The sequence below is a fragment of the Colletotrichum karsti genome (genome assembly GCF_011947395.1).
Source record: "Colletotrichum karsti strain CkLH20 chromosome Unknown Scaffold1, whole genome shotgun sequence".
Classification (NCBI taxonomy): domain Eukaryota; kingdom Fungi; phylum Ascomycota; class Sordariomycetes; order Glomerellales; family Glomerellaceae; genus Colletotrichum; species Colletotrichum karsti.
The window spans coordinates 643,654-658,531 of record NW_024065901.1 but is presented as its reverse complement, the minus strand read 5'-3'; the positions used below and the strand labels follow the sequence as shown (position 1 = coordinate 658,531).

The 14,878-nt window shown below is 53.1% G+C and overlaps 4 protein-coding genes across 4 annotated transcripts; 1 reads left to right on the top strand and 3 right to left on the bottom strand.

The window, feature by feature from the left end:
• Window positions 1-422: 422 nt before the first annotated feature.
• Window positions 423-1,604, bottom strand: CkaCkLH20_00146 (uncharacterized protein; the record flags this gene model as incomplete). Its single annotated transcript, XM_038882866.1, has 1 exon — window positions 423-1,604. The coding sequence occupies one exon, from the start codon at window positions 1,602-1,604 to the stop codon at window positions 423-425; it is 1,182 nt and encodes a 393-aa protein (XP_038751571.1).
• Window positions 1,605-3,768: 2,164 nt separating this feature from the next.
• CkaCkLH20_00145 (uncharacterized protein) lies at window positions 3,769-6,173 on the top strand (the record flags this gene model as incomplete). Its single annotated transcript, XM_038882865.1, has 3 exons — window positions 3,769-4,149; window positions 4,203-4,444; window positions 6,020-6,173. 3 exons carry the CDS (start codon window positions 3,769-3,771, stop codon window positions 6,171-6,173), a joined length of 777 nt encoding a protein of 258 aa, XP_038751570.1.
• Window positions 6,174-7,672: 1,499 nt separating this feature from the next.
• On the bottom strand, window positions 7,673-8,380 carry CkaCkLH20_00144 (uncharacterized protein; the record flags this gene model as incomplete). Its single annotated transcript, XM_038882864.1, has 1 exon — window positions 7,673-8,380. The coding sequence occupies one exon, from the start codon at window positions 8,378-8,380 to the stop codon at window positions 7,673-7,675; it is 708 nt and encodes a 235-aa protein (XP_038751569.1).
• Window positions 8,381-9,655: 1,275 nt separating this feature from the next.
• Window positions 9,656-12,616, bottom strand: CkaCkLH20_00143 (uncharacterized protein; the record flags this gene model as incomplete). Its single annotated transcript, XM_038882863.1, has 1 exon — window positions 9,656-12,616. The coding sequence occupies one exon, from the start codon at window positions 12,614-12,616 to the stop codon at window positions 9,656-9,658; it is 2,961 nt and encodes a 986-aa protein (XP_038751568.1).
• Window positions 12,617-14,878: the final 2,262 nt, after the last annotated feature.

Here is a 14,878-nt window from a genome sequence, read left to right as displayed (position 1 = left end):
CTTCTTTCCACGTTTCCATGGTCCTTCGAACATATTCTTCAGTCGTCCGATGCAAGAACTCGAGCTGTTTTTCGGGGTTGATGAAAACAAGGCCGCAACAATAGGACGCGACATCCTCGACATGCACTGTATCAGTCCCCTCTGAGTAGTTGTCTTCCATGGAGTTCAGGAGATCAGCGATCTCTTTAGTTCCTAATGGCTCCACCGAATCAGCCATCAGTTTGAGGAGCAAAAGAGCCCATTTAGCAGACTGTCGACTTATAACGCGCTCGTATAGCTGATCATGGATCTTATCGGTCTCGGGATGCTGTGTTTGGGACATATTGATTAGTTGCTTTGCCAGGGACTCCGCAAAGGCCGCGGCGAATGTGAACCTGATGTGGTTAGAAAACGCAAAGACAGTCAGGTTTCAAAGCCCAGACTTACATGCCCTGCGAGAATCCTACAATTGGGTCTTCCATCCCTAAGACCACTTCAACCAGCAACCCCTCGGCTTCCATTAAGCTCTTAGCATAGTTCAATATATCGTCATCAGAAGCCCGGACTTCCAGACTAATGGTATTGTTCCCCTTGATTGGTATTTTGTGTGTCGAAGTGATTAGGAAGTTCACACGCGATGCGCTGAATCTAGAGTAGAGACTGCGAAGAGAGCCCATCGATTCGATGCCATCGAGGATGACGAATACCCTTGGTGACCTTTTAGACGCTTCAATAAGAGCATTGAATACTGTATCCAGGTCTGGCCAGTCTTTGTCCTTGCGGTGGTCTAGGAGATCCTTGCCGATGTTCTGGGCCCAAGAGGCCCAGTCAAGCTGTTTAAGAATGCTCCAGTAGAGCCCTTTATATATGCCCTTGGATGTTTCTTCCTCGTGTGCCTCGCCAAATATGACAACGATGTAAACATCTTTACTGACGAGAATTTCTTGTTGGAGGAACTCGACAACAGCCGATGATAAGACAGATTTACCCGCGCCTGGTGGCCCGTAGGCAAAAAGGTTCTGTCCGGCGTAGTTCAGCCAAGTGAAAAACTCGGGCGAATCGAAAAACCAGCCACAAGAGTTCGGAAGCTTCTGCGCAATCAGCTTTTTGTGCGCGTCTTCGTCTGCCTTAGCTGCTTGTAACGAGCGCTGTTCTCGATCATCCAACTTCTCGCCATCATCCTCGTGCTTGAGGACGTCGTCTTCGCGAGACTCGGCCACGGAGAAATTGAGGCTGACAGATCTGAGGGATGACATGGAACGAGCACCATTGGCAGCTGTAGAGTTACTTCGATGAACCGAGTCATGATCCCTTTCACTCGACTTCCTCGGTGCTGCAAAGGTTGCGAGTCTCTCCATATGAAGTGCCATATGATCCGCGAGCGTCATCTCAAACGGCCCCGAAGACTGGCAAAATGGGCAAAATACCCGTTCATCCTTGGTGCCGACGCCGGCAAGCTCAGACATGCTCTGCATCTGCACCTTGCTGAGGTTCGAATGTGCGTGTTCATAGTGACTGATTAAGGCATGTCGCGATTTAAACAAATCCTTGTGCTCAAAACAACGCCAGACCCTCCGATGGCTGTTCGACTCGTGCTCTAACCAGGAAGACTTGCTGGTGTACATGGTGTCGGCGTCTTTGCAATCGGCGTATGTACACATGTACGGGCGAATATCGCGTAAAACGTGCTCCCTATTCATACTGTTAGATACCTTAATCTCAAGAAAAGTCCTTCGTTCACTTCTCAAGCAGGATCACATAGAGAATAAGTTATACGACCAAGTACTGACCTCCAGCGTTTGCCCTTTGCGTCTCGAGCCGGACAAAGTACATGGCAAAATGAACACACGAATTCGGTTTGCCCCGGTTTGATCAAAGGCGCTGCCGGAAGGTTCAGAGAGCTACTGTTGAGGTTCGAACCAACTGAACTGTAAGATACAAGTGACTCGGTGTCGATAGCTTCGCTGTCACGGCGAAACATGGTAGCTTCAGTTTCTGACAACATGGTCTGTACCGCAGAGCTCTGCGCTTGTGACGGCGCGTGCTTGTACCGCAGCCTGGTGTATTCCATGATAGCATCATGAGGGTCCACGACGGATGGAGTCTGAGGTTGTATATCAATCCTCGTATTCGTTGGTCGGGGTGCAGGCCGCTCGCTGGCCAATTTTCGGGCGTGTCTTCGCCAGTATGCCAAGACTCTTCGACGATTGGTGATTGATTTGCTCCAGACCTCCTTGAGGTGTTTCGTACAATCGCTGTCTTCTTCAGCCGAGATGATTTCGCCAGCACAGTCTAATTCCAAAGCTGTCTGTTCCTTGCCCTCGCGCGCCATATTTCGAAACTGTCTGAATACTTCATCGACATGTTGTTTGTCAAAGATTTCGTATGAAGATAAAAGGTCAAGTTCTTCCGAGTCGTCGACTTGAACCATCTCCTTGTATGTTAAAGCTTTGAGATCCATCTGCGCTGTTCTGGCCGCTGGCCCCCTGATACGAAATGACGTTTTCATGAGTGATGAAAGAAGTTGATCAACCTCGGCAGTATTCTGGCCCAATTCGGTACGCATGCTGTTTTTTTCAATCGAGCCTGCAGAACTGCTGTTTTCGCTGGAATCATCCGACTCATCGTCAGAGTCGTTTTCCACGGTGTGTTCAAGTGGTAACCTGAGTCCTTGAACCACCTCGCTACCTATAGTAACCTGTCAGTTCTTTCATGTTGGTCTGTTTCTTCACTTTCTCCTTCTTCATTGACTGAATAGAGACTCGGTGCAGACGAGTAAGGGGTAAATGTATGTGCTTACTTTGCCGTAAGGTTTGCTGTAGCTGATCCAGAAAACGAAGAATCGTAGTCTTTGTGAGCGAACTATCCGTCAGACGAAAGTCTAGTGATGCCCTGCCCCATTGAAGGGCGCCCAGATTTGTTGCCCATATCTTGAACCTGTCGCGTTGGTTTTTGACCACGGAAGGATGCAATTTGCCGTCAGATCGCTCGTTCGGCCCCTCAAGGGCTATGATGAGACGATTGAAAGAATCTAGGCAATTCTTCGTTGCATCCGCTAGCGGAAAGGCTGTTTGCGCGCTCATGTCGATACAAGTCGTGGGCGAGACGTTGTTAAACTCAGATGGTTGAAACAGTGTCCACAGAATAATACGAGAAGGAGCAATGTTTGAGTTGACGGATCAACAATCACGCCATAAACCCTAGTCTCAGTGTTGTTTTCCCGAAGCTGTCTTGCCAGTTTTTGGTTGCTTTGCTTAACGTTTTCCTGTGGCAGTCCCGTCCAACTTGGTTCGTATGAGGGCGAAGGGGAAGGTACGATACTCCGAAGCTATCACACCAGGTTCTTAAGTACAAGATTCAAGACTGGTAATATGGCGCTGGCTTGAACCAAGAAAGTTGTATGATGTGTCGTGCAAACATCCCGTTGTATCGCGGAAGTCAGTAGCGCCAACTTACATGCATCACTTGCGGGGTTGTGAACCTGCACACAAATTGCTCACGATGCCGCCTTAAAAACGTCAAAAGCGGGGTTGTCCAGAAGTCTCCCATTCGTTATGTCGCATGATTACGAGTCCAATAGAAAAAGGGTGCTGCTGCAAGGCTGCGGCGCAACATCCATACCATGCGGTCATGCGGGGATTATGCAGCTGTTCCAGCTGACAACCTGCTCTAATCGACAGCCGTTGAGTCCTCCGGTTCACGAAACACTTGAGAATCAGTTTGATACCAGGAACACTATTGCGTTTTGCACTGGTATGAAACCCGAATGCGCCTGATTTTCAGAACGAGATGGCAGAGATTGCGGGCATTGTGCTTGGGGCGGTACCTCTCCTCATATCCGCCCTAGAACACTATCAAGACATCATCGGCCCCGTCATCAGGTTCAAGAACTGGAGAGGAGAACTAGGGACTCTCATACTGCGTCTTGTCACCGAGCGTGCTTCATACGACCAGAACCTGCGAATCATGCTACTAAGGAGTGTGGGAGCAGAAGAATTGGAACAGATGATTGCCGACCCTCAGAGTCAGCTTTGGAATTCGAAATATCTCGCTGATGACATGGAAACCGAGCTAGGTCGAGCTTACAAACCATGCATGGGTTTGGTGAAGAATATTGCCGAGTCATTAGAGACGATAGCGACGAACCTCAACATCGAGGGATCAGATAAGGTTTGTATATCTTGCTAGAAGAAGATGAACTATGCTGACACGTTTTCCTGAAGGTTCCGCGAGATGGCCTGAGAGCAGTCGTTTCGGCAAATGCTCCGGCATCAAACGCCTCGGAAGGCAGCTCTCGTTTTCACTTCCGGAAACGAGTTGACTTCACGATGAAGCGGCGGGATCTCAGCAAGACTCTGAAGGCGATGGAGGAATACAACGACAAGTTGAGAGTCCTCCTTGATGGAGCAGGCAAGATTAATTCCATACAAGAGGATGAAGGACTGTCTGCGAATACTCGTATGCGGTTCGTGGCGCCGCTGCCCAATATACGAGCGAACGCTTGCAGGGTGCACCGGGGTATACATACGAGATTCTGCAAGGACAATGAATGCCATCGGGCAGGTCTACTTCTTGAGCAACGTTTAAGAAGGCGAAGGAAAGCGCCGCGGCAGGACATGCCCAAGGACCGGGGAACATTGGGACGGTTCTGCGTCTCAGTTTGGAAATGCCCCCAGACGTCATGGCTTGACACAGAAATCTGTCTCGACGAGGAAGCCGTCCCAAGTGTTAGACATAAGTGAGTGACGAAATCTTCGGCATGTCCAGAATACGTTTGACTAAATACCAAACCAGTAGGAAGACGACGACCCCTCGAGTAACCTTCTCAGGCCCAGACGTTGAAGCCACTTTGGACTCAAAGCTGCCGTCTTCGAAAACTGAGCTGGAGATCCAGAACATTTGCACTGCAATATGCGATGCCATCTACCCCCAGATTGGATTCAGAATAGACAGCTCTGGCATTCTCAGAGGACTGTATGAGGTTGAGTCACAGCCGTACCAACTGAGCAGCACCTTTATTACCATGGATAAGTTCTTGTCTGTCATTCAACAAAGAGAACATTCAATGCCGGATATATATTGTCTGGTGGTCACTTTGGTATCCTCTTTGCTACAACTCGCAGAGACGCCATGGCTGAACCAGCCGTGGAGCCGCCACAACATTGTCTTTCTAAGACTTGATGGTGCAAGTCGTTCAGCATTGGACATTAAGCATCCTTACTTAGCATGCGACCATGACGTCGGTAAGCTACTTAACCGCGCTCCCGACCATTGAATCTCGTTACTCTAACTGAAGCGTAAAGATGATTCCAGATCAGATCACAACACAGACGCCGCTCGGCAGAATCAGCTAAACATGCTCGCTCTTGCCATCATGCTTCTTGAACTCAACTTCGGAACCCCGATAGAGACTCTGAGACGGGAAGAAGACCTGGGCCGGGACGGGCTGCCCAATCAATTCACGGATCTCCTCACGGCACAGAAATGGTTCGACAGCAAGGTCCATAAAGGGCAGTTGTCTCACGGGTTCAAGAGTGCTATCAAATATTGTCTCCAGTGCTACATGGATCCGGAGGCTTCTTTCGACAACACTGAGTTTGTCCAGTCCATTGAGGAGCAGGTCTTGAAGCCTCTCGAGGGTGAGATGCAGGTCTTCGTTCATGGGACTCGGAGCGTTTTTTGAAGCATATACCACAAAGTGTCAATGGTACTAGTCATTTCGTACTGCCGAACCTCATTTCTCTTCATCACCCTGCCAAGACTCGACCACCGCTGTCCCGAGCTGCTTGCTATGAAAACCAACGGAGTGATAACTTGACACAACCTTGATTCGAACGACCAATGACGAACCAGAAGACATTCAACTACCTCAAACGCGTAGGCCGTCAGCATGACGATAACCTTGCTTTGAGACAATGCCTCTACTGCCTATTTCGGGAATCGGTAGTATCAAACCCTACAAGCAGAGACACAAGACAAGAAAGAGTGGGATTAAATCACGCCCATGCCCAGGAAAGTAGACACCCTCGCGCCACAATAGCACGATGCTGGACGAATACACCAAAGACGACAACGACGACGACAATAACGATAGCGACAGCAGAAATAGCAACGACGACAACAACAATGACGACAGCAGCAATAGCAACAACGACAACAACAATGACGACAACAACGACAGCAACGACCAATAACACTAACGGCGCTTATGATACCAACGATGCTAACAACACCAACAATACTGACAATAACCATATCACGAATAACAAAGTGTTGGCTTGCCCAGAAGCGTTTAACTTAGCCCGCCCCTCAAGAGAACGTGGCGTGTGAGACGACGCATCGAGGATCAGAGGAACACGTATAGTAGGCAGGATTTCTGGGCCTGGTCGCCAGCCGTAGTAGGTGATGATAGTGGCTTGAACCTACCTGACCACGAAGGGTCACAAGTCCATCGATTCCCTCAAGGTCTCTCAACCATTTTTCGTTGACATCAAAAGGCCATGAGCTCCGGGCCATCAGGCGCATTACCCTCTCTTCATCATCGTCGACTTTACCCACCACCAAACATAGAAGAAAACATAAAAAAAGAAGAACCGTCCAAGACACTATCCCGAAAAATCTAGATTTCACACCCAGAATGCGCTTCTCCGCAGCCTTCATCATCTTCACGGCAATCACTTCCGCCGCAGCCATGCCTCCTGCAGGCATGCCTCATGACGTTCGCTATGGTTGCGTATGCCCACCCTCCTTCTCAGCGAGACAACATACACAGCCCAGGCTAACGAAAGACGTCTCCAGACACGGTACGACTGCGTTATGAAAGAGAAAGACAAGAACTGCTGCGACTTCAGGGCCATCGAGTACTGCTGCAGAAACGACAAGATGGTATGCGTTTGCAATTGGGTGAGTCGCCCCTGGAATCAGGTGTCCTTTGACGGAGCCCCATATTGACTCTTGAAAACCCAGAACGCGAGTCGTTGCCCACTCAAGCCGGCTGTCTGCGATATCCGTAACTGAGCGGTTTATCATGGCGGCTTGTGACGGACGTGTGGGGGGTGAGCGTGACGAAAGACGAGAGCGTGAGCTCGATGCTGGAATGGCTCAATCTCTGGCTTTGTCAGATAAACACATGTGTTTTTTCTGCGCGAGCTCGGGGGAAGACACGTCGTTCGTTTTCGTACCTAAACAGGATCATGGTTTCATCGTGCAGTATGTAGATGATGAAGATTAGTCAGATGGATGATTCGCATCAAGTGGATGAAAGACTAATCAACCTCGTGGTGAGGAGGATGGCTCGTCGAGGAGGGCGAGCGAGTTCAAATTCAATGTGGCTGAAGAATATTGGAACTTAGAGTTTCAATGAATCTAGTCAATATTGGGTGCTTATGAGTGACTCCAAGACTACTTACTGCTGAAGTACGTGGATGGATGGACTGGCTGCGTGTCATCCCTCTCTTCTCAACGTATAAATGTCTCTTCTCTAAAGTCTTGTCTTATCAAGCGGTTCCCGCCGCTGTTCTAATCATAACTAATCATAACGCATTATGCAATGAGATGACCTCAACCTTGCTCAACGTCTCCGTTCCGGACAATCTCCACAAGTCCGCTCAACGAGACAGGTTTCGACGCAGCCCTCAATAGTCATCAACCACGCCTGTGAGAATACGTAACAGTCCACGTTGACAGCCCCCGCCTATCGCCTCTTCTCCCAATGAAACCGAGCATACAACTTCGCAATCCACGCATCGACGTCCTCCGCAGCATTGCAGTACGCCAAATGGTAATCCTTCGAAACGGTCGAGAGAATCCACAAGACGAGCCAGTACCGCGCGTCGTACAATCCTTCCAGTTCCTCGCACTCCTCCTTCCATTCGAGTCCAGCGAGCGCGAACCCCTCATAATCCACTTCATAGTCATCCGGCTTGTGCTTCGCCATCCTGTTGATTTCGTCCACCTTGAGGTCGAACTCCAAATGCTGCATGGCCTTCGCACTAGCTTCCAACATATTGGACCACACCGCCCAGTCCTCCGGGCCCTCGAGGCGAACGTGCGACGGGACCGGCGCGGAGTCGATCAGCCCGCCGTCCACCCGCGGCTGCTCAAGCAGGTCTACGAGATTCTCGGGTATCCCCGGCTGGCTGTCGGGTTTCCGCTGATGCTGCTGCTGCTGCTGCTGCTGCTGATGCATCGTGGGAGTTTGCTCCGTCTGGCGGACGAAGTCGGCGAAGCGCGGGCCCGGCGGCGGCGCGGACTTGGTCTTCCAGTCGCAGGGCTTGTCCGGGTTCGCGGGGTCCAGGTACTCCCACAGACCCAGGCGCTTGGCGTGTGCCCGCAGCGCGGCATACCAGCGCTTCCAGTGAGCTTGCTTGTCGAGACGGGTGCCTTGAAGCACGGTTGGCATGATGGGCACCTAGAATGAGACAGATGCCGGATGGCTTTCGGTCTTGGGCGGTGAACGAGTGGTTCCGGGGCGCCGGTGAGTTATGGGAAAAGTCGACCCACTTCACAGTTACCCTACGAATCCGAGGCCCATCCGGTGTTCGTGAGACTGTATGAATACGTGATACGATATTGCCGTAGAATATCGACCGATTGGTATTCCACCTGCTTCCCTGCCACAATATATCCTACTAGTAGAGGGACCAGGCACTATATACTTTCCCCTTATTAGTCCTATAAAACCAGCTAGATGGGCTAGTAAGAAAAGATATATTTCCTAGTGGAATACTCATCGGTTGAGATTCTATAGTAGTCAAGAACTGCTCGGCGTCGAGCTCCCACAGCTCTGGCATGCCCATGCATGCCTGTCTCAGGGGGTCACCGAGGAAGAAAGAGTGTGTGCAAAGCGAATACATCAACACATTCAAACCACGAGAGACGGAGCACGAGGAAGAGGAAGACGGAAACGTCAACCGGATGTCCGTGCAATGTGGATCGATGTTATCCAAACAACACTCGTAAATAGGAACTGCATGGGCTCCATCATGATAGGAACCCAAAATCACAAAAGGTCTTGGAGAAGGGGGAAAAGCTCCAGACACGGCTGTATCGACCTCGTGTCGGATTTCCTGAGCATTCCCGTCGCAACATCACGCTCTTAAAGAGACAGTCCATACCATCGCCAGTTGTCAAATAGTACCAACGATCGCCGTATAAGCTACGTGACATAACCCTTCAAACTCACAATGATCAAGTTTGCCCTAACTCCCAGTCTCAGCAGCACCCTAGATATGAAAAGCGTTTCATTGGAGTTGTCGCTATGCTAGCTAATACATCAGACTTTCCAAAGCCGAGATCGCAAACTCTCCAAGTTCGCTCGGCATTCGACGACGTTCACGCCCACAACAAGATGGCACCCAATAACTTTTTTCCCCAGCGGATCTATCCAGCACGCCACGCCACGCCACGGTCTCCCCATATCGCTTTCCCAACAAATGCCTCCACCGCTGCCGCTGCTACTGCTCGGCCGCCACCGTGATGAGATCCGAGAAAGGAGAAAAATACAAAAAAGCACCATCTGAACGCCCCCATGCCATGTGTAACAAGAACTCCTCAAAACGCCACAGAACGTATATATGGTCAATACATACGGCCTCACAACTCCCAAACTCGCTGCGTTATCATCAGGATATATGGGAAGGAAATAAGATGAAAACGTAATGGGGGGTTTCGCAGACTAGGGCCACCGCATGCCCTCGTTGTCCTCGTGAATGTGGAAGCCCATCCCGTTCTCGGCGCCGGGGACTTGCCAGCCGCGCTGAGTGCTGGGATACTCCGAGGGCTGGCTGCTCACGTCGGACTGGGCGTCCTCTTCCCCGCCCGTGGGGGAGAAGAGGGGGTCGATGTTCTCCCCGTCCGACATGTGGTCCTGGTCCTCGATGCCGGGCCAAGGCTCATCCTCAGGCTGCCGCGGGTGCGATGAGTCACCCTCGCGCATGGTGACCATGTGAGTCACCTCGACGCTGTATTCGCTGCCCTCCTCGTCATAAGGGTTGGTGCTCCCGTGGTTCGCGTCCACGTTTTCGTCATCCTGCCCGTCGACTTCCGTGTCGGAGTCGTCTGCCACACCGCCGGAGACGCGCGGGCGCGACTCGGTGAGAGGTGCGTTGCTGTATGGCGTGGCATAGTACATCGGGGTGATGCCTCGGCCTGTCTGGTGGCGTTCATCGACGGGAACGAAGCCGGGTGCTGGGCTCGGTGACATGGTCCAGCGCGGCGTGTTGCGAGGTCGGCTGGGCGATCGAGTTCGCCGGCGTTTGTAAGCCGTTGACGCTGCCATCGTCGTTGCTACGTTGGGAGGACTGGTGCGAATTTGAGCAGCCAACTGTCGCTGTCCAAACGATGACACGCGCCGTTTGGCGAGTGCTGGCGAATAGTTCGGAGGGACCGCGGGAGGCATGGAGGTGGTGCGGATGTATGGAGGCTTGGATCCCTTCCGCTCTCTCATTAGGGCTTCCCTCATAGGAGTCTGGCCACGGGTCATCATCGGGCTGGACGACCGCATAGACGACTGCATCGTGATGTGGTGGAGGGATGGCGAGGCTGATACACGTTGTCTCGCTTGTCGAATGCTCAATGAAGGCTGAGCACTGGGCGCTTCGTCCAAATGGTCGTTCCACGCCCAGTGATCCTCGCGAGCATCTGCCTCGGGTACTTCTTGCGTTGCTTGAGAGTCGGGATAGAACCGACTCATCTCCCGGAGCCGCTGCCACGTCCACCCGCACTCGAACGCGTGCGAGTCCTGCAGATATGCTTCAGGCTGGGTGACGAACAGACGAGGCTGAGAAGACCGCATGATGACGGAGTGTAGGAAAGACACGTCCCAAACGGCGGGCGTGATCATCTCGGCCGGCGTCAAGAAGCGCAGGCGGGAGTCCTTGTGGATCTTCCGAAGAGGCACCCATGACTGCTGCAGGCCCAAGAAACGGTCTGCCTTGCCATCGAAGCTGCGCCGGCGTGAAGGCGAGGGCGTTGCGATGGAGAAATCGGCGAATGTGCTGGAGAAGGCAACATGCATGGCTGCTTGGACGCTTCTGGCATCGGAGCCTTTGATGGAGATGGTGCGCACGAGGCCGCGACTCCTCAGTCGTCTATCGACAACATTCATTGGACCGCAGGCTTTGGCCATGAGCCATTCGTGGTCGTGCCCTGGGTCAGCCCATTCCGCGCAGAATGGCGATTGCGCTCTCATCGTCACTCCGCTGTTGGTGTTTGGTAGCTGCGTCCACTCATCTAAGCTGGAGTGGACATCGGCCTTGAAATCCTGAAGCTCCTGCCAAACCCGCTTAAGCGGAAACGGTAAGAAAACGACTTCAATCTCCCAAGGCCGAGCCAGTGACGGTATTTGTGATTGAAGCTGAAAGAGTTGAGATTGTAAGGATTGGATCTGGCTGTACATCTCGTGCGAGTGAGCGGCTCGGGTTGTCGTGCTAGTCGCAACAGAGACGACACTGTTGGTAGATTCGTCGAGGTGTTGCCGGTCACGACGGCCCACGACACTGCTGTTATCATTCATGAGTTTCTCGACCTCCTCCACGCGCACCTCGAGGTCAGTGACGCGAAGATCGACAGCATCATGCTTCTCGTGGCACTCATCATGCCCGGCAGCGGAGAAGGAAATGTTTTCCAGTTTGTCCAGGCGGCTTTCATGTCCTTGGACGGTATCTGATAGGTGACGGAACGTATTGCGTGAGGGTCCTGCGAACAAGGCATCGACCTTTCCTAGTTCCCTCGGTGACTGCGCTCGAGGAGTTTCGGCGCCGTGATCGTCGTGAGCCATTGCGCCTGCATCATCCTTGTAGCCTTGGTCAATCGGTTGAGCAAATAAAGCTCCGGCATCCTGGGGTTTTTCCTTGCGCGGTGTCCTGGGATTGGAAGTAGCTACACCACTAAGTGTCTGGAGACCTCTCCCGGCAAAGGGACGAAGATAGCGGGCCTGGCTGGATGAAGCTGTGGAGCTGGGTTGAGACGGCATTAGACATTGAGCTGGTATCGGCGGCAATGTAGTATGATTTCCAGGCTGGGACTGGATGAAATCGCCCCAGGCTAACGTATCCTGTAGAGTAGACTCCGGGAGCTGGCTGGGTTGATCCGGAGGCCGTGGCCTGAGTTCCTCGGGCTTGTTCTGGGGCGTGGCCATGGCAGCGTCCAGGTTCATAAACTCCATGGTCGGGGTGAATCCGGCGGGCATACGGAAGGACATCTCGGGCATCTGGACCGGGCTGAGAGGCTCCCTGGACATCCTCGGCTTCTCATTCTCCTGTCCGGCGATATGGGCAATGGGCGCAGCGGCGGGCGCATGTGTCGGCGCGAGAGCGGTGGTGGGAGTTTGCGCAGACGCCGACGCTTCGCTCCCACCGCGACCACCATCATCATGGAAGCAGGCATGATGGGCACACATGCACCAGCTGGAATTGTCAGTGCCCAGGTTATCGGCATAAGCCCTCGCGGCGGGAAAGCGGCTCCAGAAACGACGGCATCCGCACTTGGCCCCGTTGGCGCCGGGGGTCAGATCCACGAAGTTGCAGGCTCCTCCGGGAAGGGAGGCAGAGGCAGGACTGCGCTGGGGAGCGCCATCAGTGTAGATGTCGAAGAAGGATGAGCCCGGTAGAGGAGCATCGAACGGTGTTGCTGCCATTGGCGGCAGCGATATTCATCGGAGAGGTTCGGGGTTTCGGTGCGGCGGCGACGGGGGTCGGGGATGGCGCGGGCGCGAGTACGGACGCGGGAGGTCGATTGTTGGGATGAAGAGGGATGTCGGTTTGTTTGGCGATGGGTTGACTCGCGATGTTGGAGAGAGGAAGTTGACGAAACGACAGAGGGAGATTCAGAAAATGGCTAGGCGGCCCAAACCAGGGCCCAGCTGGGTCGCAATCCGGGAGACCTAGAACATGGCAGCTGGTGTGGATGTTAGCTCTATCCTGTGGTGTCCTGTGGTGCGGCATGCGGGTATGAATCCAGGCTGGAAGTCGGCGATTCGCAAGCCCACCGGGGGAATCCTCAGGGCCCGAAGCAGCAATGGAAATGCACCCACCCAGCACGGAAGTAAATATGTAGGTGTCGGGTGAATTGGCGAGAATGCGCTCTTTATATAAAGGCGTGTAGATTCTGTGAATGATTTGCGCGACGAGAAAAGATTCGGGCGAAATGTCGGGCGAAGAATTGACTGGCGGAGGGACGAGGTGTTGTTGATAAAGTGAGGCGGCGACGGGATTGGGCGGCGCTGGGAGCACGACAGAGTATGGCGGGGGGACGGCCTCGGAGGGAGCAGCAAGTCACAATAATGGACCACAGTCTGCACAAAACGGCATGGATAGTGTGGAGAGAGAAACAGTCAGGATCAAGACCCAATGACTGACTTGTTGCGGTTGTTGGCAAGTTGGTGCAGCTCGCTCGTCAACGTGATATCGGGAGATGCAGCATGCCAGGAATGACTCGAAAGTAGGATGCAGGGGTTCCGAGTCCTGTCCTGAGGCTTCTTTCTCGGTCCCGTCAGGATAAGGTCGCGATGTTAGCGCTGGGAGTAGTTGATGTGGCCAAGCAGCTAACAAGAGCTGTGATGCAGCGTGCCTGGCTGTAAGGTAGGATGCAATGCGCACTATCTGTACGCGAGGTCGGTGGCCGCCTACAACCTCCTCCATCCACACCATCCATGGGCCTGTGTGGATAGCTTCAGCAGGCAGGATCGCCTGTTTCTGTTCGGAGAGGGTGCTACAGTCGACAGGCGTTGCGTTGCGTGTGCATTAACCCGGCGCTTCTGGCGCGCCATCTCTTCTAACCGAGCAGCAAGAACAGCAGAACAACAAGCATATTTGGCAACCAAAGTGCAAGGGAAGAAAAAAAAAAAGACAGCGCAAGCACAACCTCGACGCGTAAAGTGTCCAGGTGGTGCGCGAGAATCCATGTTCATCAACCGCAAGGGAGACATCCCATTGGCCCGACGCGCCAGGAAACCGACTCGGACCCCCTCCACGTCCCATCCCTCGCCCGCCTGCCTCCACCCCGCGACCGGGTATCTTTGTATCTTTCGGAGCACCAACTCTTGCTGTTCCATTCAAATCTCGCCGTGAACTCGGAGCTGCTTCACCTGCGTCTACCTCTCGTCGACCTCACCTCCCCATGTCTTGCTTAGCCCCAAACAACGCGTTCCACTTTAACCTGGTAGGCCACCAGTTGGACCAAGAGCCGAAGGGAGGAAGGGAGGGGCAAAAAGCTGCGATGCCAACTATTATCGCGTAGAGACGAGAAAAAAGAAAGCACAGAACAACCGCCCGGCCTGAACATGCGTGACTATCCATTCCAGAGATAGAAGGACGGATCGGATGCCCACCTGATTATTGCGCCAGGTTTGCGCAGCACGCGCGGGTAGCTACGAAACGGGGATACGCACGCCATTCTTCAGGGCGAACGCTGTGGATTACCCTGCCGAACAATTTACAAACGGTGATGATGCTCGTCCATTCGCAAGCGTGAGGCGTCCAACGTCGATCCGCTGAGCGCGAGGCGCCCGACATGACTGGTTCCCCCAAGACGAGAGAAAACTGTCAGGGTGACTGATTGGACTTCCTCAGAATGCAACAGAACGCACTCGAAAATGTGTGAATTTGTCCTCTTCCCAACAGCCTTGGACCTCACGGTCGATCCAAAGTGCTGATGTGAGCAACCCGACGTGGTGGGTGGGTGGCATCCCCGGCGACGTGACGAGCTTGCGGGATTATACAGATAAGCGTACGTCGAAGCATTCTGCCTGGCGAGTTGGTTTTCGCAAGACTCTCCCAACTCCTCACCATCGGACTCTCTCACCGATACTTTGACTGCCCGAGGAGGTCAAGGTAGCTGCCACACCAACTCAACCTGCCATATTAGGTGTGACCGTTCCGCTTCGGGCGGTCTGAGCTCC